Here is a 26,238-nt window from a genome sequence, read left to right as displayed (position 1 = left end):
TGAATCTTGTACAGTGTGTGATACTTTTCTGATCTTTTGAGGACATCATATTCATATTTTGGGTATTTCACTGATATTTTTACTATATTGGAATATTTTTAGAGATATTTCATTTGTTTCAGGAAAGATTTACTTTTTTCTGATATGTCATGAGAATTTTAGAAAAAGCTCATAATATAAATAATATATTTTACTGATATAATTTAGAATATTTTAATAATATGTTAAATATTTCTTCATATTTCTCTTGGTGTCTGTGTGTCAGTATGAACCCTCCTCTCATCATTAAACCTGCTGTGTTTGTTTCTTTAGAAATCTCTGAGTAAACATCCGCAGCCTGTTCGGAGTCAATGTCATGAAGAATTAATGTGATGAAGAAATAGGCTGAAATGACGTTTAACGTGCACAGTCACGTGTCACAGAGGTGTGATTCTGAGGAGTATGGCACGTGTGTCGGTGTCGGAGTTGCGGGTTTGAATCCCGCAGGATCAAAGCCTCCAGATGTCACGCTAATGTACATTTATGTATTTAGGTTATTTCTGTATTTAGGTTGCTGACAGAGCTGCAGTGACTGAGAGGACCACCGACCAATGAGAGCGCGGCTTGTCTCCTGTGCAGGGCTATGATTGGTCGCCTTGGTGACAGGGGGCGGGACTGTGAGATTACAGCAGCATCTCTCTCTGCAGATCCAGCGGACATCTGGAGCAGCCCTGCCCGGGAATCAAACCTCCGAGCTCCGAGCTCCGACACCCCGCACCGAGCCGGCCGGGCTCCGCTCTCTGCTACCCGGTGACACGCTGCCGGGCACCGGGGCTGTTGTCGCGGCTCTCCGGGCTGCATCTCCCCGCAGGGAGCCAGCTGCGCTCCGGGAGACGGACGGACCGTTTCTGCCGGCAAAAACACGGAAATACGAATAAAACCCTGGAGGGATGATGGACTGAAGTGATCCGACATCTGAGAGGGTTTAGGGCCTGATGGAAGCTGCGACACATCCGGACCTGGTGTGTCTGGGTCCCGGCTCCGGCTGTAGTCTGGATTAGAGAGCCTGTCTGTCTGGGTTTTAACACATCTGCTCCTCTCCGAGTTTTCCGTCTTTATCTCTGAAACACGGTCCTGATTGAGAGTTTGAGGGCGCAGGCGGATCCTCCTCCTCCTCCGCCTCCTCCTCCGCCTCCTCCTCCTCCTTCTGCTGGTCTGGATTAAAGCCCATCAGGATCATGAATCATCCCCCCTCCGCTCCTCTAATCTGGGTTTTACCGAGCTGGATTTAAATCTGAGATCTGATCTGGATTACTCCGCTCCTGGTTCTGATCGGGTCACATCTGACCCGGTCTGAACCGGTCCCGGTCCTGCTGTGGTCTTGGACTCGGTCCTTGTCCCGTTGGTCCTGGTTTGAGGAGTTCTGCTGTCGTCATGCCGACGTCCCGGCCCGGTTCGGAGCCGGTGGAGTTCTGGGTGGATGGGTCGAGGCGGGATGGGGCGGTGGAGGAGTTCTACAACCTGAGCTCCGAGCTGGGCAGGTCTGGACCTCATTCATAGTTCACATTAGTTCACATGAGTTCACATGGATCCCCATTGGGCCAGAGCCGCCTACATGAGGGTCCGTGCAACCCTGTTCAGGTTCTGGATTTTCTTTATAATACAAACAGAACGCACATAAACATTAGTGAACCCTCAGCAGAGTGTCATGGAAGTCTTTAGACAGGTTCACAGTCTGACTTCATGTGTTCACACTCCACACAGCAGGGGGCGCTGCGGTCGATCGGCACTACACACAGATGGATTTAAAGACCTGGGCATCTTATCTCAGTTTTTGCATCCTTGATTCCTTTCCTCGCCTCCTGTCCTCGCACATGTGTTGTTTTATGACCTCTGTCCGATGAGCACAACTTTCTTTACATTTTTGTAGATATTTAGTGCACATGTGCCGACCGCGCGTGCAGCCTGTTACAGTTGCTCCTGTTCGTTTCTTTAGCCGAATTTCAGATTCTGATGCTGAGATATCATAAACTGTATAAATTATGGACATAGTCTCTGTGACATCACCCATTAGCTTGTTCGTGGCTGTTTTGAAGCCTCAAATTCTGCCATTTGGCTGCTGCCATGTTTGTTTTCTGGAGCGAGAAGTGACCATATTTGAGGGTGGAGCTGGAGAGGAGCGAGGGGTTAGCAAACACTAAGTTATCAAAGCTAAAAAGTCTGTGCCTGTGGCTAATTCATAGCTGCTAATGAGCTAGTTAACCCCCATGTTTCCCACAGAATGAGACTCTATCTGTGGTGGAAGCTGACCACAGTTTATTTATAAGAGGCTCAGAGAGAGTGGGGGCTCTGCAGACCTGTGCCAGTTCACCCACGTCTCTGCTTGGTGGGTTCACACCATAGACTGTATAAATAATGGACGTAGTCTCAGTGACGTCACCCATTGGTTTCTGAAGAAGCGTTTGGAAGCCCGAATTGCGCCGCTGCTGGGGGTCGCCATATTGGAAATGCCAGAGACGGCTAATCTAGAGACGGACAAAGAGGCGGAGCGCGACCGAGCTACAGCCTATGGCTGAGCTCGATGGGCGGGCCGCATGAATCAGTCAGCTACGGCTATGAAGCTAGGCTATATGCTCCTCAGCGTAGCTAGCGGTTATTATCCATAGACTGTATAAATCATGAATGAGCTGGTTTGACTTTGCCAGGAGGAGATTCTGTCGGTGACTGACTGCAGGTGTTTAGTTATCAGACTAAAGAAGTAGCGGACTCGCTGCTCGCTCGCCCGGTGAGAGAGCGGCGAGCCGACACGTAATGGGAAACGTAAAGGACCGGTCTCTTCATCACTACTGTCCGCTGTAATCTCTCCGGGGAAAAGCCAACAACTCCTGACTCCTATTTACTGACCGACGATTAAATAAATAAACACTGCGCAGGCTAACGAGCAGCTAAAGCGAGCACAGTATAGCTGCTACTTTGTGCTAACAATATTTCAATACAATAACACGAACATTTAACTCACCGAAAAGCTGGAGCTCAGACTTCTTGCACGGCCATAAAGTTCCATAAATCCCACAGAGAGATTATTTGTCCAAACTTTGAATGAAAAAATCCCCAAAAGTCTCCAACAACACAAACAGGTGAAGGTAAGCTCAGTGTCTGTGTCTGTGTTGAAGTCTAGCAGACAGCCAGCAGGATCCACCATCAAGTGATCCGGCCCCGATGATTTAAGGCTTAATATAATTAAAACGGGTGTGTTATAGAAACATTCACCCCCCGTACAGTTATCATGAACAATAAAATGAGCTATTTATAACAAAACCGTTTTTTGTACCAGGCTGTAAACATGTTTATTTCTGCTGTAATGTTATTTCTTGTTTTCTGGAGCCTCAAGTGGCCACTCGAGGAACTGCAGTTTTTTGCACTTCCGCATTGGCTTCATTTTTCAACACCGGAGGCTGCCGCTTGGTTCACACTGTATCCAGGTGCTAATGATGTCATAATTAACAATAATAAAGTAACATACATGTTGTAAGAGCCTCACCCATCCCGCGCTATTGTGCTATGATTAGTTGTTGTTTTGTGTACTGGCTTGTGTTCAGGAAAGGATCATTAGTTCTGCTATAATATTAAGCCAGAGTCAGTGTTAGACATGAAAACAGTGTTATGTTTAAGAGTTAGTACATCCATGTAACAGTGCTAGCAGGAGCTGCTAACAGGAGCAGCTAACAGGAGCAGCTAACAGGAGCTGCTAACAGGAGCAGCCAACAGGGGCAGCTAACAGGAGCTGCTAACAGGAGCAGCTAGCAGGGGCAGCCAACAGCTCAGCTCATTCAGCACTGATGTAAATAGAGAAGAGTAGCGACCTGTAGCAGACATAGCAACAGGCTTTTTCTAAACAGTTTTTCTCTCCTGATGACTGCAACTGTGTGTGTCATCAGGTTGATTCACAGAGAGGCCTGTTTGGTGTTAGCATGTTAGCATCTTTCAGATTAAACATTTTCACACCAAAGTGAAACACTGAGCTGATAAAATGCAGCAGAAGGAAACACTCGAGGATGTCGCTCTGAATGGCTGAGGTGGGGCTGGAAAATGTGCCCCCTGCCTCCTCCTCTACAGACACAAACAGTCTCAGTGGAGTCCAGGTGTTAGCAGCCATGCTAGCAGCTCTGTGATGCTGCACTTATACTGTACATTGAGCTACATGGTAACATCAGCATGCTAACATGCAAACAGTGAAGATGCTAACAGGCTGATGTTTAGCTGGTATAATGTTTACCATATTCACCACCTTAGTGTAGCGTGTTATCATGCTCACACGAGCTAATTAGCAGTAAAGACAGAGTCCTGCTCAGGCTGATGGGACTGTCATGGTGGTGTTGGATGTGTAATGTCAGTATGATATGTTGGAAGTGAGAGGTGTGAGAGACACACTACCGTCCTGTGCTTCACCACTAACATGTTTTTATCATAAAGAAAGAAATATATAATAAATAGTATAATTAATGCACTGTGTGTGTGTGTGTGTGTGTGTGTGTGTGTGTGTTTACAGTGTACTGTGTGTGTGTTTGTGTGTAAAGTGTGTGTTTACTCACGATGTGTGTGTAGGTGTTGTTTGTTGTTATCGCAGTAACAACAAACATCACTAACTCTGTGGAAACAGTAAAATGATGTCAGCAGGCCGCCACCAGCTCTGTAACCAGGTGTCCTGTTGCCATGGAGACCAGCCTGGACTGTGCGAGTATGTGTGGTTGTTTTTCAGATGGATCTGTTTCCTCCATCTGTCCCGGCAGAATAACAGATCCCCCCTACACACACACACACACAAACACACACACACAAATACACAGGCACATTTTATTTACACAGTCAGGAAGAATTTGTGTCAACACGACTTCTGTGTTAGAAATGGTGGCAGGATGAGTCCGAGGTGGTGAATGAGGGCTTCGTACTAACATCAAAATATATTTAAAGTACCCAAAGCAAAGCTCTCAAACCGGACAGATGTATGTGGTGTTGTTGTCAGGCAGCTTTCAGGTTAACACTGTTGTTGTTTGTTGTTGTGTTTTTGTTACAGAGGAGCGACGTCCATCGTGTATCGCTGTGAGGAGAAACAGACGCAGAAACCCTACGCCCTCAAAGTCCTCAAGAAAACGGTCAGTGGTCGATCATGTTGGAGGAACAGGAGGGCACGAGCACAGGAATGATGCAAGGAATATTTAGCCTAGCTTAGCACAAAGACTGGAAGCAGAGAAAAAACAAATAGCCTAGCTCCATCAAAGGATAACAATCCACCTTGCAACAACTCACATGGTATATGCTAGCTAACAAGTCAAAACGCAAAAGATAACCCTTTCCTAAAAGGTCCTACAGGCTAACCCAATGCTAATTATAATATAACTCTTTGTTCACAGGACCTAGTAGTTAGTTAGTTGCTAACTCTAAGCTAACAAAGTATATAATATTAAGTCAACTGGACCATGAAGCTTACTCTAGTTAACAACACCTACCTGTACTAGCTAACTTTAAGCTAGCCTAGAATCAAACTCTATGTTAATAACTCACCACTTAATTAATAGGACCTGGTAATGAACTCTAAGATAGCCTAGAAATGTCCTGGAGCTACAGTGTGTCTGTACTGATCTATAGGAGAAATGCTGTGAGGTCTCCCTTTAATGTTTGTGGATTCAGATAAAACAGAGTTTTTTTTACTTCCTGTTTGTGTTTAAACATTTTAACACAGACTTTTCGTCTGTTGCAGATCGACAAGAAAATAGTTCGCACTGAAATCGGCGTCTTGCTGCGACTCTCACACCCAAATATTGTAAGTATGTTTCTTTGATTAGACCTTATTTACAGTATGGATGAGACTTCATGTGGATTGTTTTACATTGTAGTACGTTTTACTATTAGACAGTTATTGTGTGTTGTCATAATAATATCACTGTAAATGCCCTGGATGGTTGTTTTAGAGAACGTAAGGTTGTTTCTGTGTTGATGCTTTGGTGCAGGCCTTTCTCAAGTCTCAGTTACTACTAGCTAGTTTCAAACTAGTGATTTACTTCATCAGGATGATCCATTAAAACTTAACAAATTAATTCTTAACAAATAAATAAATAGAAAAATGTAAATCTGTTCAATATGGAGCATCAATAAGTCACTTTAGCATCAAAAGCTAGCAATACATCCAAACCAAGGGACTAATCACTTGAATTTCTCCTCTGGGGATCAATAAAGGATCATCGTATCCTTCAGAGGCTAAAACATAAACCTTTGTAAATCATTTCATTACTTTTCACTCTAAACTGGTTAGATATTAGCAAGCTAACATTAGCCTCATCATGTAGTTTAGTTAGCTTCACAACAGTTTGTGGTTGTAAACATTAAGAAAGACTCTACATGAACACTAGTTTGTGAGCTGCAGCTCGATGCTCGAGATGTAAATCTATCTGGTAAACACTGACATTAGCTCAAGGCTAACTTTGAACTCGCAAAGACTTCCTGCAACAGACTCCAGGGCTGGTTATGGATCTGCAGCCCGGCTCTTCTGATTGGTGGATGAACACCAGGAGTCTGAATCTGCACGACAACCAGCAGGATGTCAGCCCTCATACAGAGATCTATAAAATATTCTGTGTTTGTTCTTCTCTGTCAGATCCAGCTGAAGGAGATCTTTGAGACAGACACTGACATCGCTCTGGTGCTGGAGCTGGTGACAGGAGGAGAGCTGTTTGACAGGTACACACACACACACACACACACACACACACACACACACACACACACACACACACACACACACACACTATCCTGAAAATTGCTTGATTACAGAGCGTCCAGAGACGTTTAATGACATCTCGTTACCTGCCATCAGCTCTAAATTGATTCTGACGTTGAGATAAGACAGACAGAGACAGCCTCCGTGTCTCTCACACCTCTCCACAGCTGGAACATCTGCAAACCTTAACTGTCTCTGAGACGACACCAGGATTTAAGTGTTAGCTGTGCGTGCTTTATGACAGCAGAGCAGCAGCAGCATCTCTCAAACTCACACTTTATTTTATAGATTTTACAAAATGTTCATTGAAAACATTTAGTCTTAAACATGTGAAGGAAGATCAGAAACACACAGTCTGACATTTCAACTGTATTACAGATCTCTGTTCACTGTCTGCACCTCCCCTTTAAATATTTAAGTTTGATAAGAAATCATACGATATGGTTTAATTTAAAATATTTAGCTTCATTCAAATATACCCTGAAATGACTTGTACTGCCCGGGCCTCTAAGGAAAATACTGTTGTATCTATTATGTTTAAAGAATATCATCAATAATCGATTCAATTCAATTTATTTTAAAGTGTTAAGCCCCCCAAAAACAACTAAAGTTATCCCATTAGCTTCCAGCTTATTCACTCATAGTGCTGCGCATAGTGACAGTAACCAGACACGTGTGCATCCTTCAATAAAATCAGATTTAGATTGAACAGTTGATTATGTTATTAGAAATTACTTCCATTGACAAAAACAACCAGAGAGGTCCTGTGGTGGAAGTCACTGAGCTGCAGACCCAGTGGACCACACGGTGATGTCTTCAGACGCCTTTTAACAAAATAAATATTATTGACGTCTTTTTCCACTTGATTTTTAAAAATATGATTTACAGTCATAATTATATTTGTAACATCCTCATAACTCACCCAGAATGATGTGTTTACGCTGTGCTTGTCTCCAGGATCGTGGAGCGCGGTTACTACAGCGAGAGAGACGCCGCTCACGTCATCAAGCAGATCCTGGAGGCTGTGGCGGTAAGAATGCTGCATTAAGTGTCCATCCTCTCTATCAGGAAAATCCAGCACTGTCTGATTTCTGGTTCTGTCACACAGTAAACACTGGTCAGAGTCAGAGGGGATCATCCATCCTTCAACTCATTAGACTACTGTTCACTTCCTCCATCCTCCAATCATTCCCCCGATTCTGGTGTTTTTATATCTGAAACCGTCACAACGGCCAACACAGTGTTTCAGTGTGAGTCTGAGTATATCTACAACGTCCTTTGTTAGCCTCCTGTTAGCTTCTTATTCTTGTTAGCTTCTAGGTCAGGTTAACTTAGTGCTGGGTCCCTGGTGTAGTTAGTTTTGTGTTGACCTAGTCTTAGCTTCGGGGCGCTGGTTTGGCTCAGTTGGTAGAGCAGGCGCCCCATGTACAGAGGCTGTCCTGTCAATCAACGCAAAAGCCAGAAAAATTATCTTTCAAAAACAAACGAACCAAAAAAACCATAGTCTTAGCTGCTAGCACCGGTTAGCTTCTACGTAGAGCTAACTTAGTCTTAGCTGCTAGCACCGGTTAGCTTCTACGTAGAGCTAACTTAGTCTTAGCTTCTAGCACCGGTTAGCTTCTACGTAGAGCTAACTTAGTCTTAGCTTCTAGCACCGCTTAGCTTCTACGTAGAGCTAACTTAGTCTTAGCTGCTAGCACCGGTTAGCTTCTACGTAGAGCTAACTTAGTCTTAGCTTCTAGCACCGGTTAGCTTCTACGTAGAGCTAACTTAGTCTTAGCTTCTAGCACCGGTTAGCTTCTACGTAGAGCTAACTTAGTCTTAGCTGCTAGCACCGGTTAGCTTCTAGGTAGAGCTAACTTAGTCTTAGCTTCTAGCACCGGTTAGCTTCCAGGTAGAGCTAACTTAGTCTTAGCTTCTGGCACCGGTTAGCTTCTACGTAGAGCTAACTTAGTCTTAGCTGCTAGCACCGGTTAGCTTCTACGTAGAGCTAACTTAGTCTTAGCTTCTAGCACCGGTTAGCTTCCAGGTAGAGCTAACTTAGTCTTAGCTTCTGGCACCGGTTAGCTTCCAGGTAGAGCTAACTTAGTCTTAGCTGCTAGCACCGGTTAGCTTCTACGTAGAGCTAACTTAGTCTTAGCTTCTGGCACCGGTTAGCTTCTAGGTAGAGCTAACTTAGTCTTAGCTTCTAGCACCGGTTAGCTTCCAGGTAGAGCTAACTTAGTCTTAGCTTCTGGCACCGGTTAGCTTCTACGTAGAGCTAACTTAGTCTTAGCTGCTAGCACCGGTTAGCTTCTACGTAGAGCTAACTTAGTCTTAGCTTCTAGCACCGGTTAGCTTCCAGGTAGAGCTAACTTAGTCTTAGCTTCTGGCACCGGTTAGCTTCCAGGTAGAGCTAACTTAGTCTTAGCTGCTAGCACCGGTTAGCTTCTACGTAGAGCTAACTTAGTCTTAGCTTCTGGCACCGGTTAGCTTCTAGGTAGAGCTAACTTAGTCTTAGCTTCTAGCACCGGTTAGCTTCCAGGTAGAGCTAACTTAGTCTTAGCTTCTAGCGTCGGTTAGCTTCTAGGTTTCAGTGACTTAGAGTTATCATTAAGATCCTGTGAGTAGATGTTGCTGTTGGTGGTTGCAGTTGTCTTACTACTTGGTTGCTACTAGTGGTAGTTTTTGTAGTTGGTTGCAGGTGTTAGCAATGGTTGCAGGTGTTAGCAATGGTTGCACGTGTTAGAAATGGTTGTAGGTGTTAGCAATGGTTGTAGGTGTTAGCAATGGTTGCAGGTGTTAGTAATGGTTGCAGGTGTTAGCAATGGTTGCAGATGGTGATGTGGCTGCAATAGTAGGCTGTAGATGTTGCAGTATTTTGTTGGCATTAATTGCTGTGGTTGGTTTCAGATTGTGTTGTAGTTGCAGCACTTAGTTGTAGATGTTGGCACTAGTTGCTGTAGAGGGTTGCAGATGTGTCTCTGGTTGCTGTAGTTGGTTGCAGGTGTTTCTGGCAGTGGCATTGCTGCACATGAAGGCAACATGTAGCAGCTGCAGGCATCTTATGCAACAGCAGCTTCCATCCTGCTGCTGAACAGATTAAAACCAGAGAGGATTAACACACACACACACACAAACACACACACACACACACACAAACACACACAAACACACACAAACAAACACAGAAACACACACTGAAAACAACTGACCTACATCCATCAAGCAGAGAAACATACGCCGCTGTATGTTTGTGTGTGTGTGTGTGTGTGTGTGTGTGTGTGTGTGTGTGTGTGTATGTGTGTGTGTGTGTGTGTGTGTGTGTGTGTGCCTGCCTGCGTGTGTGTGCGTATGTGTGTGTTAGGGTACAGAACAGTTTTATGCTATATAACATGTTTGCGTGTGTGCCGTTAATCTGCAGTGCAGAAACATCCTGCAGCCCCTGAACACATCAACATTTTATCCACCAGTTTGTCAAACTGTGGGTCGTGACCCCACCAGGTGGACGTGGAGGTGTGAACACATGAACACACTCGTCGCTCTGCAGGCGGAGGAGGACAAAAGCATAAACAGGCAGTAAAGATCAGTGTGTCGGATGTTTATGAGGCAAAAACAGATTCAAAGCGACGGATATCAAACAGCAGCTTTCAGAGTGAAACGTTTGAGAGAGACGAGAGGAAGAGACTGAAAATAGAGATGAAAAGTAAAGTCTCTATGATGCTGAGTTCTGGCTAAAGTCTCTGTGAGAGCAGGAAGTGAGTGTTCAGAGAGCAGCAGGGGATGCTGGGAGTTGGAGGAAGAGGCCATCTGTCAGTCAGACCTGCCAAATCCTCTTCAGACCCCCCCCCCCCGACACCACCTCACCTGAAGGCTTTTTACATCTCTGCCTCATTGTTCTGTTTAACACTTCTAATGGCTGTAATGAACAGTGCAGCCTGAAGAGGGCACTAACAGTGAATCCTGCAGTAAACCTTTACTGTGTGTTTGTGTTTCAGTATCTCCATGAGAACGGCGTCGTGCATCGTGACCTGAAACCAGAGAACCTGCTGTACGCCGACCTGTCGCTGGACGCTCCGCTGAAGATCGGTAACAAGAATATGACTCTGCTTTAAATTTAACAAAACAAACTGTATTTAACCTCAGCCTGTAAACCAATAACTAGGTACACGGGGACTTTTAATAACTTACTGCTGAGTAGATTTTTAATTTTATCCCTGAGGATCTTCAAAGTTTGTGTTAAAAAAAAATCATAATAACTAATTTAATTGTTAAAATATTTTTAGTGAGAGATTTAGTGGACGAAGCAGAAAGTCAGTTATATTTAACCTCCTTTCTTCTGTTGTCCGTACAAGCTCAACTTGTAATAATGATATTTGGAAAGAGCCTGAATCCGGCATCATTTTCCTGTCTCCAGTTTGAACAACACATTCAGTCTGGATGTAAAACAGAGAGGCTGCCTTAGTGTTTGGTTCTGTTATCTGTTGGAGCAGGAGAGGCTCTGTGTGTCGGCCTCCAGATGGCCGCTGGGCCTCCGGCTCACAGTCACAGATGGAAGAAGCTCTCGTTCAGCCTCCTCACTGCCAACACCTTCCTTTGGTTCAGAGACTCTCCTGCAGAGAGATGCATTCTCCTCCGCATCCACCCACAACTGCTTCACCCCCTCATGCACTTTAAATAGACACAGGAAACTGCAGAGACACATCAGGGAAACAACAGAAAACAGTTTAACAAACAATGAACAATATGTTAAAATGTCCTCTTTTATTACAGCAGACTTTGGTCTCTCCAAAATCATCGATGACCAGGTGACCATGAAGACCGTTTGTGGGACACCAGGGTACTGCGGTGAGTTTATCACCTCCTCTACACTGAAACAAAGCTGTACGAGAAGCTGGTGTAGTAGCAGCAGTAGACAGTGTAGTAGCAGCAGTAGATGGTGTAGCAGCAGCAGTAGATGGTGTAGCAGCAGCAGTAGACGGTGTAGTAGCAGCAGTAGATGTTGTAGCAGCAGCAGTAGATGGTGTAGTAGCAGCAGTAGCAGCAGTAGATGGTGTAGTAGCAGCAGTAGACGGTGTAGTAGCAGCAGTAGATGTTGTAGCAGCAGCAGTAGATGGTGTAGCAGCAGCAGTAGATGGTGTAGTAGCAGCAGTAGCAGCAGTAAATGGTGTAGTAGCAGCAGTAGATGGTGTAGTAGCAGCAGCAGTAGCAGCAGTAGATGGTGTAGTAGCAGCAGTAAATGGTGTAGTAGCAGCAGCAGTAGATGGTGTAGTAGCAGCAGTGGCAGCAGCAGTAGATGTTGTAGCAGCAGCAGTAGATGGTGTAGTAGCAGCAGTAGCAGCAGCAGTAGATGGTGTAGTAGCAGCAGTAGATGGTGTAGCAGCAGCAGTGGCAGTAGCAGTAGATGGTGTAGCAGCAGCAGTAGATGGTGTAGTAGCAGCAGCAGTAGCAGCATTAAATGGTGTAGTAGCAGCAGTAGCAGCAGTAGATGGTGTAGTAGCAGCATTAGATGGTGTAGTAGCAGCAGTAGCAGCAGTAGATGGTACAGTAGCAGCAGTAGATGGTGTAGTAGCAGCATTAGATGGTGTAGTAGCAGCAGTAGCAGCAGTAGATGGTGTAGGAGCAGCAGTAGATGGTGTAGTAGCAGCAGTAGATGGTGTAGTAGCAGCAGTAGCAGCAGTAGATGGTACAGTAGCAGCAGTAGATGGTGTAGTAGCAGCATTAGATGGTGTAGTAGCAGCAGTAGCAGCAGTAGATGGTGTAGGAGCAGCAGTAGATGGTGTAGTAGCAGCAGTAGATGGTGTAGTAGCAGCAGTAGCAGCAGTAGATGGTACAGTAGCAGCAGTAGATGGTGTAGTAGCAGCATTAGATGGTGTAGTAGCAGCAGTAGCAGCAGTAGATGGTGTAGGAGCAGCAGTAGATGGTGTAGTAGCAGCAGTAGATGGTGTTGCAGCAGCAGTAGATGGTGTTGCAGTAGTAGATGCTGTAGCAGTTTCACAGTAGTCATGGTAGATTGCATAATATTTGTAGTAGATGTTTTCAGTGACCTGTGTTGCTCTGGTATCAGGTAGTGGGCAGTGATGCGTTCACTGCAGCTGCTGCTCTGTTGGATTTCTCAGTACTCTCAGTTAGAGCTTCTGACAGCCATCTGGCGGCTAACGAGCTCCTCTGCTCTTCCTGCAGCTCCAGAGATCCTGCGGGGAAATGCCTATGGCCCTGAGGTGGACATGTGGTCAGTGGGCGTCATCCTCTACATACTGTGAGTCCATTAACACCTGCCTTCCAGTCAAACACACACACACACACACACACACATACGATGATCTGATTCAGTACTGACTCACTCCAGTCAGTATGGATCTTGGTTTTGTGTTTTAAGTTCTTCCGTCTGTCTTCTATCAGCATCTCAAAGATGACACAATGTGAACCATTGCTTCCTGTTTATCTGTTTTTCTCTTCCAATGGGTCTGATGTTTACTCATCACATGACAAATAACTGTGTTTTTTCTTTTCTACAGAGGGAGGTTTAATATTATTGTGACATTTTTAAAAGTCAGCTAGCCTCTCGAGATTATTCAACCTTCGATGATTAATATATTGGGAAAAAATGTATGAAAAAACGTCTTGTGACATTTATTTTTGTTTTCAGCTCATGAAACTTGAGTACCTTTGCCACTAACTGCGATCTGAACTGCGTTCTGTGTTTCAGACTCTGTGGGTTCGAGCCTTTCTTCGACCCGAGGGGGGATCAGTACATGTACAGCCGCATCCTCAACTGCGATTACGAGTTTGTGTCTCCGTGGTGGGACGAGGTTTCCCTCAATGCCAAGGATTTGGTGTGTTCCTCTCTTTCTCCACAGTTGTGACAAGTTATGCCTTGTTCAAAACAGTTTTCAAGCACAGTCTTAAAAATATTAAAACCTCAAACAGTACAAAAAGAAAGACTTCATCTGAGTTAATTAGATTACTTTCTTGTAATAATCTGAGACTTGACCTCTCATAGCACTCTGAAGCTTTCTAATCAAGACACGTACCATTTGAGTCCTACATGACTGGACTGACACGTCTTGAATGACCTGAACTTGTTCAGCAGGGACTTCGCCTTGTATCAAAAGACTTGACTCATCTGGAACCTGTTGATATTTCAGTTAGACCCTTCCTCAGTGGTTTGCGTTGATGCAGAACTCTGTCCAATACGTTTTAAAACTTCCAGACATGTTATGGTCCTGAATGACGTGAGACTTGACTAAGACTCCTCTCAAATGGCTTGGACTTGAATGATGGACTTATTTGAATAGAATGAGTTCTTGAATGACGTGGTAGTAGACCTGGACTTTTAAAGAATAAAGACTTAACAGAATGTGTCTTAAATAGCTTAACACTCCAGTTAAACGTACACAGTATATATGGAATGACATTAGACATGTCTCTGATAAATAATAATAAACAAAATAAAAAACTTGGAACAGTTTCAAGTTTGTTTTATAATGATTCAAGACTTCTGTCTGAAAAGGGTTGGTCTTGAATGACTTTATTTAAATGACTTGGACTTGAATATCTTGAAACTTGGTCTCATCTGAGATGAATGAAAACGTTAGCTTGATTTTGAATTTGTTGTGAAGTGACTTCGTGACTTGATTTGAACTTGTTTCAGGGCGTGTCTTCGATGTGTTTAGAGTGACTTTACACCAGTGTTGAATGAATTATTCAGATTGACTAGAACTTGGGACTTCTGAATGAATTTGGACCTGACTCAGACGTGTCTCAAATGACTTGGTTTGTCTTACATGCCATCATACTTGACTTGGACTTGTTCTTAAGGAGTTTAAACGTAGCTTGAATTTATTTGACTAGAGACTTGTGTGCAATTATTTGAGTATGACTAGAGAGTTCTGAATGACAGTCCTCAGCTCTATTGCTGCTAGATCTGTCAGTCGCCTTTGACACAGTGAACCACCAAACCCTCCTCTCCACTCTCTCTGAGCTTGGTGTCTCAGGATCTGCCCTCCTCTGGTTCATGTCCTACCTCTCAGGGAGATCTGTTAGAGTATCTTGGAAAGGAGAAGTGATCAAACCCCAGAGCTTATCCACAGGGGCGCCTCAAGGGTCAGTGCTCGGTCCCCTTCTCTTTTCAATATATACCACCTCACTTTGTGCAATCATCTGCTCCCATGGTTTCTCATACCATCGCTATGCGGACGATACCCAGCTCTTCCCGTCATTCCCACCAGATGACACTACAGTCTTGGCACGTATCTCTTCATGCCTTGCCGATATCTCTAAATGGATGAAAGAACGCCACCTTCAGCTCAACCTGTCCAAGACTGAGCTCCTTGTCATCCCAGCCAGTCCCTCTATGCAACTACAGATCAACATCCAGCTCGGACAAACTGAACTCATACCCACTAAGTCTGCCCGGAACCTGGGCGTCATAATTTACGACCAGCTAATCTTTAAGGTTCACGTGGCCTCGATTGCTCGGTCATGTTGATATGCCCTGTACAACATCAGGAAGATCAGACCCTACCTGTCAGAGCATGCAACACACCTGCTGGTAGAAGCTGAAATTCCCTCCTGGCAGGCCTTCTGCATGCACATTCAAACCCTGCAGATGATCCAGAACGCAGCAGCGCGACTGATCTTCAATCAACCCAAAATGGCACATATCCCTCCACTGTTCGTATCCCTCCACTGCTGGTATCCATCCACTGCACATATCCTTCCACTGCTGGTATCCCTCCACTGCTGGTATCCCTCCACTGCACATATCCTTCCACTGCTGGTATCCCTCCACTGCTGGTATCCCTCCACTGCACATATCCTTCCACTGCTGGTATCCCTCCACTGCTGGTATCCCTCCACTGCACATATCCCTCCACTGCACATATCCTTCCACTGCTGGTATCCCTCCACTGCTGGTATCCCTCCACTGCACATATCCCTCCACTGTTCGTATCCCTCCACTGCTGGTATCCCTCCACTGCACATATCCCTCCACTGCTGGTATCCCTCCACTGCTGGTATCCCTCCACTGCACATATCCTTCCACTGCTGGTATCCCTCCACTGCTGGTATCCCTCCACTGCACATATCCTTCCACTGCTGGTATCCCTCCACTGCTGGTATCCCTCCACTGCACATATCCCTCCACTGCACATATCCTTCCACTGCTGGTATCCCTCCACTGCTGGTATCCCTCCACTGCACGTATCCCTCCACTGCTGGTATCCCTCCACTGCTGGTATCCCTCCATTGCTGGTATCCCTCCACTGCTCATATCCCTCCACTGCTCATATCCTTCCACGGCTCATATCCCTCCACTGGCTCCCAGTCGCCGCTCACATGAAATTCAAACCCTGTTGCTCGCTTACAAAACGGCAACAAAAACGGCTCCTGCCTACCTGAACGTCCTCATCCAGGTGTACACTCCGTCCCGCCCACTACGCTCTGCCAATGAAAGGCGCCTGGTGCTCCCATCACAACAGGGCTCTAAGTCTCTAACTAGACTCTTCTCCTCTGTCGCCCCCCGGTGGTGGAACGAGCTACCAAACTCCATTCGGTCCGCAGAGTCCCTTTCACCTTTAAGAAGAAGCTACAGACCCAGCTCTTTATGACCTCTGACCTTAATGAAACTGAGGCTACTGATGATGATGACATCGAGGATGTTATTGATGTTGGTTAGGATTTTCATGATGATGATGATGATGATGATGATACTGATCTTGTTGATGTTGCTGATGATGATTATCATAAAAAAAAGCCCTATACACTTCCTGTTTGCACCAGTGTCCGATCACACCTGAAGCTGTGTGTTGGCTCTTACTGACTCCGCCCCCTCCTGTCTCGATCGTTGCTTGTGTCGTATTAACTCTTAAATTATGCGTCTGCTACATGAAACTAACATTGTAACATTGTTTGGGGACAAACTTGGACTTGGCTGGACTGACTGAACTTGGACCTGTTTGAACTAGTCTTGGGTTACTTCATAACTAAAGACTAGACTAAACTGGTTGACACTTGACTAGGACTGCTCTCAAATGTTGGATTTCTTCTTTACTCAAGACATGATCTCTATTTACAGATTCTACATAGAAATGTAAATCTGTGGGCAGCGACGTGGATTTCCGGGACGTCAACCGTTCTGGTTACTGTTTGTAGTAGGCTTTTAGTCTGAGTAATATTGACCAATCACGTATCAGCAGGCTGTGGCGTGTGCAGGAAAAACAGTTTGTGTGGAGCTTAATCCACCTTAACGACTCGGCTCCATCAGCTTCATCTGACAGTGATTTAGCTTCTTATTATTCTCTATAAACAGACGTCTGCATGCTAACAGCTAACAGCTAACAATCTGTTCTAGATCTAAAATTCTACTTGAGATAAATTCCCTGATGTGTGTCACAAAGCCGTTCAGCATTCAGATTTCCCGACTCCCTCGAATGCATCAGATGATTAAAGTCGATCACAAGAAAATTGTTTTTCTGTAACGATGCAGCACGCGGAGAAGGAAGTCGTGTATCACTAACTGTCGGCTACACGCCGCGACATGGTCAAAGAGGCTGTATCGTCGTCAGAGCCGACTGGATCATAGATTGATCAAGACATGATTCGAACCTGTTCTGAATATCTCGTCTGGAATGACTTCAAACTTTACTCTCGAACAGCTTGAGCTTTCCTTTGACTTGTCTGGAGGTCTTGGCCTCGTGTGGAGGGACTTGAGAGTCGTCTTGTAGAACTTAATAGTTAACTGCGAATAAACTCAGACTTTTCCTCTGCCACACTGAACGCTGCCTGAAGAGGATTCCTACCTGGAGAGGTCTGAACTCAGTCGTGTCCCTGTTTGTCTCTCTGCAGGTCAGTAAGCTGATCGTCCTCGACCCTCACAAGCGCCTCAGTGTGCGGGAGGCCCTGCAGCACCCCTGGGTGCTGGGCAAAGCCGCCCGCTTCTCCCACATGGACACCACCCAGAGGAAGCTACAGGAGTTCAACGCTCGACGCAAACTTAAGGTGAGGACGGCTTCTTAGTGTAGACGACTGAGGGAAAATAACAGCCAAGGGTTAATACGCACTGTCATGTCCATATGTGTGTAATCATATCACCTGTACTGGCTGTGCAGTGATCCCTGCCAGTCCTCATTATGTTTAAGATGATGTTTACAGATGATGTACAGCATCTGTGAGAAGAACTGGTAAACTATAAAACAGCAGCAACTCCATGTGTTGTGACTTTGTCTAAGTTCATGTTCAATGTGTCCACAGGCGGCCATGAAGGCCGTTGTGGCGACCAGTCGGATGCACGAGGGCTCACGCCGTCGCACCGACAGCTGTGAGATCCCAGGCTCAGGGACTTCCAGGCAGAGCAGCATGCAGCAGGACCCGCCTCCTGATTCATCAAGCCCCGCCCCCTCACACAAAGAGTCCCAACCCCGAGATCAGCAAAAGGAAGAAGAATCCAAAACCACCGAACAAAGTGCTCTCAGCCCCTCCCCTCCACGCAGCCCAAAACCCCCCACTTCTGACATCATGCCCACAGGCCCCGCCCCCACCAGACCGCCGCTGCGGGCTGACGGGCTTCGACAGGCGTCTGTTGTCCCCAAAACCATGCCGGCCCAACCCCGACTGCCGCAGAAGAGCTGCTCTGTGGTGGAGCCCGCCTCCAGGGTTGAGGCCACACCCACGCTGGCCACACCTCCAAGTCCCAACAGCCTCATCAATGGCTTCACGCCGGGGGCGGGGCCAGCCAGTAAGACCCACTGCCAGTGATCACCTGACAAACAGAGCGGAGACGCTTCACTCTGCTTCAGATTCACAGAACCATAAAAATATCAGTTCTTCAACATCCTCGATCATTTATTGGAACCAAGACGTTCACGTATCATCCAGAGCTAACGTTTAACCTGTGACACTACTTCCTGTTCTGTTGCTCTGCTGTTATGCTAACATGCTAACAGCTGATGAGGGCTTGTTGGGGATATTTGCAGCCTGGACAGTTGTTCTCAGTTGTTCAGGATATAACGACAGAAAGAATTTGTCCCAAATCAGGACTTTTTGTTTCAGATGTATTAAACACAGCAGCACGGTCCTCACATGGACAGAGGTGATGCTTTAGCTCTGCATTTTCTTTGACGGTCAGTTGTTCAGATGGATCTGTGAAAAACACACAAACAAGACGAACATCTCTGAAGCTCCACGTGTGGTTTGTAATCTGTGCACAAACACTTTTACCTGTAGGTGTACTGGTAAGGTATAGTGAAGGTGTGCTGTAGGTGTGCTGTAGGTGTGCTGTAGGTGTGCTGAAGGTGTGTTGGTTGATGATAATGATCCATCTGAATGTCTCACTGTCAAACACCTCAAAGCTCTGATCTGGGACAGACTCCGGTCTCCTCTCTGGCTCCTTCTTCTTCTTGTGGTTCTGAAGGTGAAGTTTTGATCGACGCTCTGGACGGAGCTGACTGATTGTATTTTATTAAACTTTATTAAATATGGCGCACGCCTGCATGGACATGTGAAGTACGAGAGGAGAGAGCGTCTTCGTCTCGCTCGGGTTTCTCTGCTTCTTCGTCTTCTGCATCCCTTTTAGTTTCGGAGCATGTGTGTGCTGCTTCACATGTTGTTAACTCGGACGACATTCAGGAGCTTTCTGGTTGTGTTTGCTTCACACGCAACCTGAAGAGACAATCTGCTTTGAGTTTTTTATCCTTTCTACTCTTTACTGTTGACTCCCGCTGACTTCATTACGCAGCTGTGTGAGTAGATCCAGTGTGTAGCGTGCAGGTAAGTGACGTGTTGTGTTTGTGAGCTTGTAGTAAAACGTTGTGTTGTTTACGCTCTATCAGCAGTGATGATGATCTCCTATTTGCACTGTACATAGTTTGGTTTTAGACAGATTAATGACATCTTTAGCGCTCAGCTCGACCAGAGACACGTTTGGTGTTCAGACCCCCAAAAATGTCAGATTGGACTTTTGTTGAAAATGAAACTTTATCTGATCTGAAACCACACATTCTACCTCTCTCTGTACAGGGGCTTCCAAAACGATCAACACCATGCAGACGTCTCGAGAAAGAAAAAATTATGAGTCCAGCAGGCAGACAAAATGCCCTTCAAATACAACATGCAAACCTACGGTGGCCAGGACAGTCCAAACAGGACTGCAGATTGAGAAACACATCTTGGAGTTGCTGCGTTCACAGCGCCTCAGACAGGTCGGCGTGTTGACATGATTCTGAACCTCGTGGCTTACAGCTGGCCCCGTCTGAAGCGTAGTAATAACTGCTAACAGGCCCCATATAGAAGACAGTATCGTCTGCATAAGGGAGGATATTTTAACTTCTCTGCAAGAAGGAACAGTTCTTGTATTAAAACTCATTTACATATCAATACGACAGAAATAAACAGTGTGTACCTGCATATAGAGAACGTTGTGAGACGTCTCACTCCGAATATGAGTCTGCGGTTTCTCAAAGAGCTCCTGTTTGTTTTTCTCAGGCTGTTGTACTTTTTGTTCTGTCTCAGCCACCATACTAAACAATCCTGATAGTGAAGAGGAACACGTGTCCTTTAAGGGGCTTATCTTTAAAGAGGAACCAAACCACCCGAACACAGATTCTTCTTTGACTGTCGGTGAACAAAGGCTAAAAATATCAGCTGTGAGCGGCACGCAGTAAAACCCGGTGAATACAGACCTGACGCTCGCGCTCAGTTCCATTCCTTTGGAGGGAAGTTGTGAAACATTTACTTCCTGTGGCTAACAGCTAACATCTGAAACTGGTGAAGCGTGGAACAAACAAAGACATGACCTGTTTGAGCTGCATCTCAAAAGATCCTGATTCTCTTTGTTTGGCTGAACTCGCTGATGTTTGACCTCATGACACGACCCGAGAGTGCATCTAATCTGAAGCTGTTCAGCTCAAGAGTGAAACAAATGTTTGCCTTGTGATCTTTTGAATTTATCCCCGTTTGTTTAACACAACCTGCGTCTACGTCTGTGAAGCCTTTAAACCATCACCTTCATCTGAATGCTGATCAACTCTGAGACGCAGCCTCGCAGCAGGTGAGCAGTTTGTTGCTCAGGTTGAAAAAAATCTTTGTATTCATGTCGCAGGATTTCTGTCCTCCGAGTCTTTTAGGCCGGTAAACCTTTAGTTTGAAATCCTGCAGAGAAACAAAACACAACCTCAGGTGTGTGTGTGTTTGGAGCAGCCGACAGGTGGAGGTGTGTGTGTGTTTGGAGCAGCCGACAGGTGGAGGTGTGTGTGTGTTTGGTTCCTCTTTAAATAGTGCCATTCAAACAGCGTCCTCAGCACGCTCACCTGTCCTCAGGTGTTCAGACCTTCTTGCCAAATGAACCCTGGATGCGTCTCTGTCCTGGTGAACAGCATGAACTCTGTATGTTTGATTTACATCTATACTCTTACGTGACAACATGAATATTTTCTTCTATTTATCTCGACCTCGGGGGGCGCGTGGGGCAGTCTGAGGTGGGCGGGGCTAAACTGTAAATGGTGTTTGTTTTGTGTTTGCTGAGTGACCTTGTACCTTTTTTATTTTGAAGGATGACATATAAACCGACAGCGTGACGTGTCGCTGTCGCGTGTATCTCTGCATGTATTCTTTACTTTCTGTTGATCATATCAGATTAAAGACTCTGAATCCTGCAGGACTGTGTGAGCCGCTGGTCTGAGTTCAGTCTGACTGACATTGGCATCACATGCACACAGGTGATAGAGTCAGTGCTGCGATGAACATGTCGGATCTGAGACGCTGGTTTTATTCATAACATCACTGTAACATTTAAAGCTCAGCTCACTCTGTACACATGGTTTACAGACTGGTGTTATGAGTTCACACGAACAGGAGACACACTGAATCCTTTCATTTACTGACCTGCATGTCAGAGCGTAAACACACGCACACGCACACACACACACACGCACACACGCACGCGCACACGCACGTACACACACGCACACAGCAGAAGTGAAGACAAAGGTGAGTGAAACGTGAATATAAAGAGAAACATTTTTAATGTCTTTCCTGTGACTCTGTCTCACACATGATGATATATATGTGATATGTCAGTCCTTAAACCGTCCAGCAGCACAGTGGAGCTGCTCATGTGTTTGTCCAGTCTGGGAATCGAACCTGTGACCTCTGAGTCCCACTCAGTCCCCTGAACAGAGTTTCTGTCTGTATACTCGTTCCTCCTGCATCGTCCCGCACCTGTAAGTGGATCCGGACCTCCAGTCTGCCGCCGACACCTCCCACACTGAGGTGGCACTGTAGGCCCCATCCACCTCTGACCTCGCCCACGACACCTGGGCCTCTGATGATGTCACCAGCGTGTCATCTACCCACCACAGGACGTCCTGCACAGGTGAGTTTAGTCCAGACAGGAGGCAGACCAGCAGGCGAGGAGATCCTGGATCCTGAGAGAGCCGGACGGACGAGAAGATCTGAACGGACGGAGCAGAACCTGCAGACGCACGATGACATCATCGTACGATAAAGTTGATTTAAAGAGCAGATTTAAAAACCAGCTGAAACAGGCTTCATGTAAGAAAATAAACCAATGATGACATTATGAGCTGATGCAGGTCAAATCTTCAGAAGGTAAAACATTAATGTTCATTGTTACGCAGATGATACTCAATTATACTTATCAATGTAGCCAGACGAAACCAATCAGCTATCTAAACTAGAAGCATGCCTTAAGGACATAAAGATCTGGATGACTAGAAACTTTCTGCCACTTCATTCAGACAAACTGAAGTTATTGTGCTCGGCCAAAACCACCTTAGAGACTCTTTCTCTAATGATACAGCTGCTGATGGCATCAGCCTGGCATCCAGCACTACTGTTAGGAATCTGGGAGTTCTGTTTGAGGATGTGTCCTTCATCTCCCACATAAAACAAACATCAGGGATGTTAAATGGAATGATCTTTAGTGTTTGGAGTCAACCTGTCGTCTTGTTCGGACGATGAAGAGCACCGTCGTCTTCCTCACCCTCGTCCACCAGCAGCTGAGTTCCTCTGCTGAAGGCCATGGAGAAGGAGACAGACTGTCCTCTGGGCAGAGAGCAAACACAGCAACATCTGCAGCAGGTGAAGACAGGATGACATACATGAAGAGCAAACACAGCCAGTAATCAGGGTTAAAGGAGCAGTTCACCACGTTCTGTCTCACCGCAGGAGGAGGAGGAGGGTCAGGGCTGAGTTCATCCTCAAGTCTTCTGTTCTCACCTGAAATCACAGACCTGCTGAGGATCAATTATACTGTCAATAATTATACTGTAAAAAATAATGATGGTAGTGTTAATTAGAAGCTCTTTGGTCACCAGAACAGCTGAATTCACTTTTCAATAAATGTTGCTGTTGGGAAATAATCGAGTTTTAAAGCTTAATTTGTGAAGCTGCGTCGTCGCTGCGACAGAAATGAAACGTTTAAATGTTTTCCTTCAGGTTTCCAAAAAGATGATCAAGAATGTGGTCTTCATCTTACTGCAAAGTCCAGACGATGGTTTCTACTGTGGATTAAGTCCATTTAATATAATGTAGCTTTCTTATTTAAAGTAAAAATCTGTATTTAAATAGATCTTTACCTGTGCTGTCAGTCGTGTCGCCCCTGCTGCGGTCTCTGCTCTGACTCCTGCAGGTCTCTGTGTGTTTGTGATCCTCATGAGAAACTGCCGGAGCAGAACGGCCTCAGTCCTCAGAGGACACAAACCGCTCCGGGATCACGCCGGCCGTTGGTGCAGACGGTTGGTGAACGACAGAAAAACAGGAAATTTTATCCCTTTGTTCTGTTGATTCGACTGTTGGTGCTCAAAAAAGATCACAGACTGTCACGTTTCACTCTTTAAGGAGGAATATTTATATTTATATTCATTTATCACGTGTTTTTGACATAATGAGCCTCGTACAGTTTCATGATGAGTCTGAGCTCAACATCAAGTTTAAAGTGTTGGCAGGTCCATCTACTTCAACTTCATGCTCCCACTTTGTACTCTCATTTACTCTACATTTATGTGACAGCAGGAGTTTCATGTGACTTTTCAGCTCTTCACTTTAAGAAGTTAAATAACATTTAATAATCTGATGCATTTCTCCTTCAAAGAAACATTTCTACTCTTCTCTGATATTTCTTTTAAATATATGCTTCAGCTTCACCGAGGCGACAATGAACAAGAACATTTCACTGATGTTTATCACGTACTGAAGTCAAATCAGCGTTTAAAATAAAGGCCAGAATCCCAAATAATTAAAGTGGGATTCACAATAAAAGCAAAGTTTAAACCAAAAGCAATAAACAACAATAAATCAACATACAGCCAAAAACATGTGATGCAATAATCAGTTGGATATTCCTGTAATAGGAGTTTGAAAGCAAAAGAAACACAATATCTGGGACCGTTTGCTCGAAGGATCTGAATATTTCTTCCACCAATGGAAATAAAAAGTTAAACAGATCTCAGAGATTAAGTTTCAGTTGTTAAGAACAGAGAACTATTCATACTGTCTGTACTCACATTCTCTTTTCACTAGTAGTTTTAAATTCATGTCAGTAAAGAAAAATTACGTTTGAGTCTTTATAAATGAGTGAAACAGCGCCCTCTAGACTGTAAGGGTTAAAACTCCGTCAGTCTGTGTGGTGACAGAGAGTATTGCAGTCTAATTGAAAGACGGTCAGATAAGAATGAGAAGAATCAGAAGCCATGAGAAGCTGGTTGAAAAATGATCAACTAACCACAGCTAAATCATATTTAACAATAACATGTGAAGACATGAAGCGACAGGACCCTGCAGACAGAACTAAACTGAGGTCTGTTTCTCTGCGGCTGAAAACAGGCAAGGACTTACCAGTAGAGCTAGCTTGTTTTCTTTTGTCGCTAATAATGCGGTTAGCCAGTTGGTTGGCTCGTGGGAATCGCGGGGAAGACGCGGGAAGAAGAGGAGCTCTGTCAACAAACAAAATGGCGTCGCAGCAACAGGTGCAGCAGGATTATCTGACAGGATGGAGACGGAGCGGATCAACTACAAGAGGTGGGTCAGAAACAACCTGCCCGCCTGTCTGTCTGTCTGCTGTCTGTCTGTTAGTCTGTCTGTCTGTCTGCAGCGTCAAAACGTATTATCACAAAACAGACTCATGAAATTATAAAAGGTTCGACTATATTTGTTTCCAAAGTAGAAGTATTCACCATGCTGCTCCTTTCAAAATAAAGGTCTTCCAAACTGCAGGGCTAGTTTGTCTGAGACCTGACCTCACTTCCTGTTTCTCACCAAAGTAAATCTGTTAATAATAAACACCTTCTCTCACTTCAGTCAGGAAGTTTTTTACTAATTGAAAGTCAAATGTCAGTAAAATAATCAGTTATAGACACACAGACACTTTATGAACCGAGGATTTAATGAAGCACATTACAGAAGAATTCACATCAGTGGTCAAATACTGAACAAGGTCAAATAGTACTTAAAGAAGATTAACAAAGGTCACACAGTAACAATGAAGGGATTGTGTCCATGTGAACTTGTCAAACTAAAACTGCGTCGATCTGCATCAGATCAGAGGCCCCTCCCTCTCTGTGCGTCCCCCCACCATCCGGTTCTCTCCCTGACTGATCCCGCAGTAATAAACCGCCGCGTCGCTCCGTTGTGACCCGTGAAGCCGCAGCGAGCCGTCGTCTGCTGCTGTGACTTTATCAGGACGGACACTGGAGCCGTACTTGACTTCAGAGCTGTTTGTGGACCTGATGGTGAGCAGCATCTCGGGGCTCTGGCCTGCTAACTTCCTGTACCAGCTGAGTATGTAGGGGGCCGGGCCAGGAGGGGCGGAGCCAGGCGGGGCTTCAGTAGTGCTGCTGGTGGTGTTTGAGGCGTCCAGCAGGGGGCACTGCAGGGTGACGTCCTCCCCGACTTTCACGTGTCGAGTGAAGGCTGGCAGAGTGGTGACGTGCTGCTCCCAACAGACACCTGCAATACAGCAAAGAACAGTTAAAATGAAGTTCCTGCACTTAAAGAAGATCGGTGTGTTTTTTTATCTAACATGGACCCTGAACGTTAACTAACACCAGCTTTTTGATGGTATTTGGCGGTTGGTGGGACTTTATAACATCTAACATTAAATCCAGAACACAAACTGTTTACAGCATCGTCACATGTGAGAAGCTAGAAACAGGTAACTTAAAAGTTCAAGTTGCAGCTGTAAACATTCAGAAACCCTTTAATGGTTTTTAACCTTCAGACAGGAAGCTTTATTTTGAAGGAATTTTCAGCATAACATTTCTTAACTTGGTGTAAAATGAGAAACAGCTCCACAGTCTGTCTAATAACTAGTTTAAAGATGAACTGAGCCTCATAAACAACATCTGTATCTGTGTGTGTGTGTGTGTGTGTGTGTGTGTTTGTGTGTGTGTGTTCAATGTTCAGAGATGATTAAATAAGGTAAATAAAGTCCGACTCACCGCAGAGACACATCAGGATCACACAGACCTGCTCAGACTCCATCGTCC

General features: G+C 45.2%; 1 protein-coding gene and 1 gene segment (V, D, J or C); one reads left to right on the top strand and one right to left on the bottom strand.

Moving 5' to 3' along the window:
* Positions 1–709: 709 nt before the first annotated feature.
* LOC138606752 (calcium/calmodulin-dependent protein kinase type IV-like) lies at positions 710–21,387 on the top strand. Its single transcript, XM_069679182.1, has 11 exons — positions 710–1,520; positions 5,054–5,132; positions 5,738–5,800; positions 6,632–6,714; positions 7,712–7,784; positions 10,732–10,822; positions 11,507–11,581; positions 12,917–12,992; positions 13,443–13,569; positions 17,585–17,737; positions 17,990–21,387. Exons 1-11 carry the CDS (start codon positions 1,414–1,416, stop codon positions 18,491–18,493), a joined length of 1,431 nt encoding a protein of 476 aa, XP_069535283.1. The 5' UTR covers positions 710–1,413; the 3' UTR covers positions 18,494–21,387.
* Positions 21,388–25,137: 3,750 nt separating this feature from the next.
* On the bottom strand, positions 25,138–26,238 carry LOC138606792 (Ig kappa chain V region K29-213-like). The segment is given in 2 exon segments: positions 25,138–25,699; positions 26,191–26,238. Coding segments are annotated over 2 exon segments (456 nt in total).

The sequence above is a fragment of the Semicossyphus pulcher genome, unplaced genomic scaffold, assembly GCF_022749685.1.
Source record: "Semicossyphus pulcher isolate SPU_LCO1_2020_fin unplaced genomic scaffold, fSemPul1.0.p SCAF_37, whole genome shotgun sequence".
Classification (NCBI taxonomy): domain Eukaryota; kingdom Metazoa; phylum Chordata; class Actinopteri; order Labriformes; family Labridae; genus Semicossyphus; species Semicossyphus pulcher.
Note: the sequence above shows the minus strand (reverse complement) of the source record. Positions and strands in the feature narration are given on the sequence as shown.

Excerpts from the sequence above, each read along its gene's own strand:
- LOC138606752 (XM_069679182.1), top strand. The coding sequence starts at position 1,414 with ATGCCGACGTCCCGGCCCGGTTCGGAGCCGGTGGAGTTCTGGGTGGAT. Across the intron at positions 7,785-10,731 it reads AGATCCTGGAGGCTGTGGCG|TATCTCCATGAGAACGGCGT; the intron begins GTAAGAATGCTG and ends TTTGTGTTTCAG. Across the intron at positions 13,570-17,584 it reads CCCTCAATGCCAAGGATTTG|GTCAGTAAGCTGATCGTCCT; the intron begins GTGTGTTCCTCT and ends GTCTCTCTGCAG.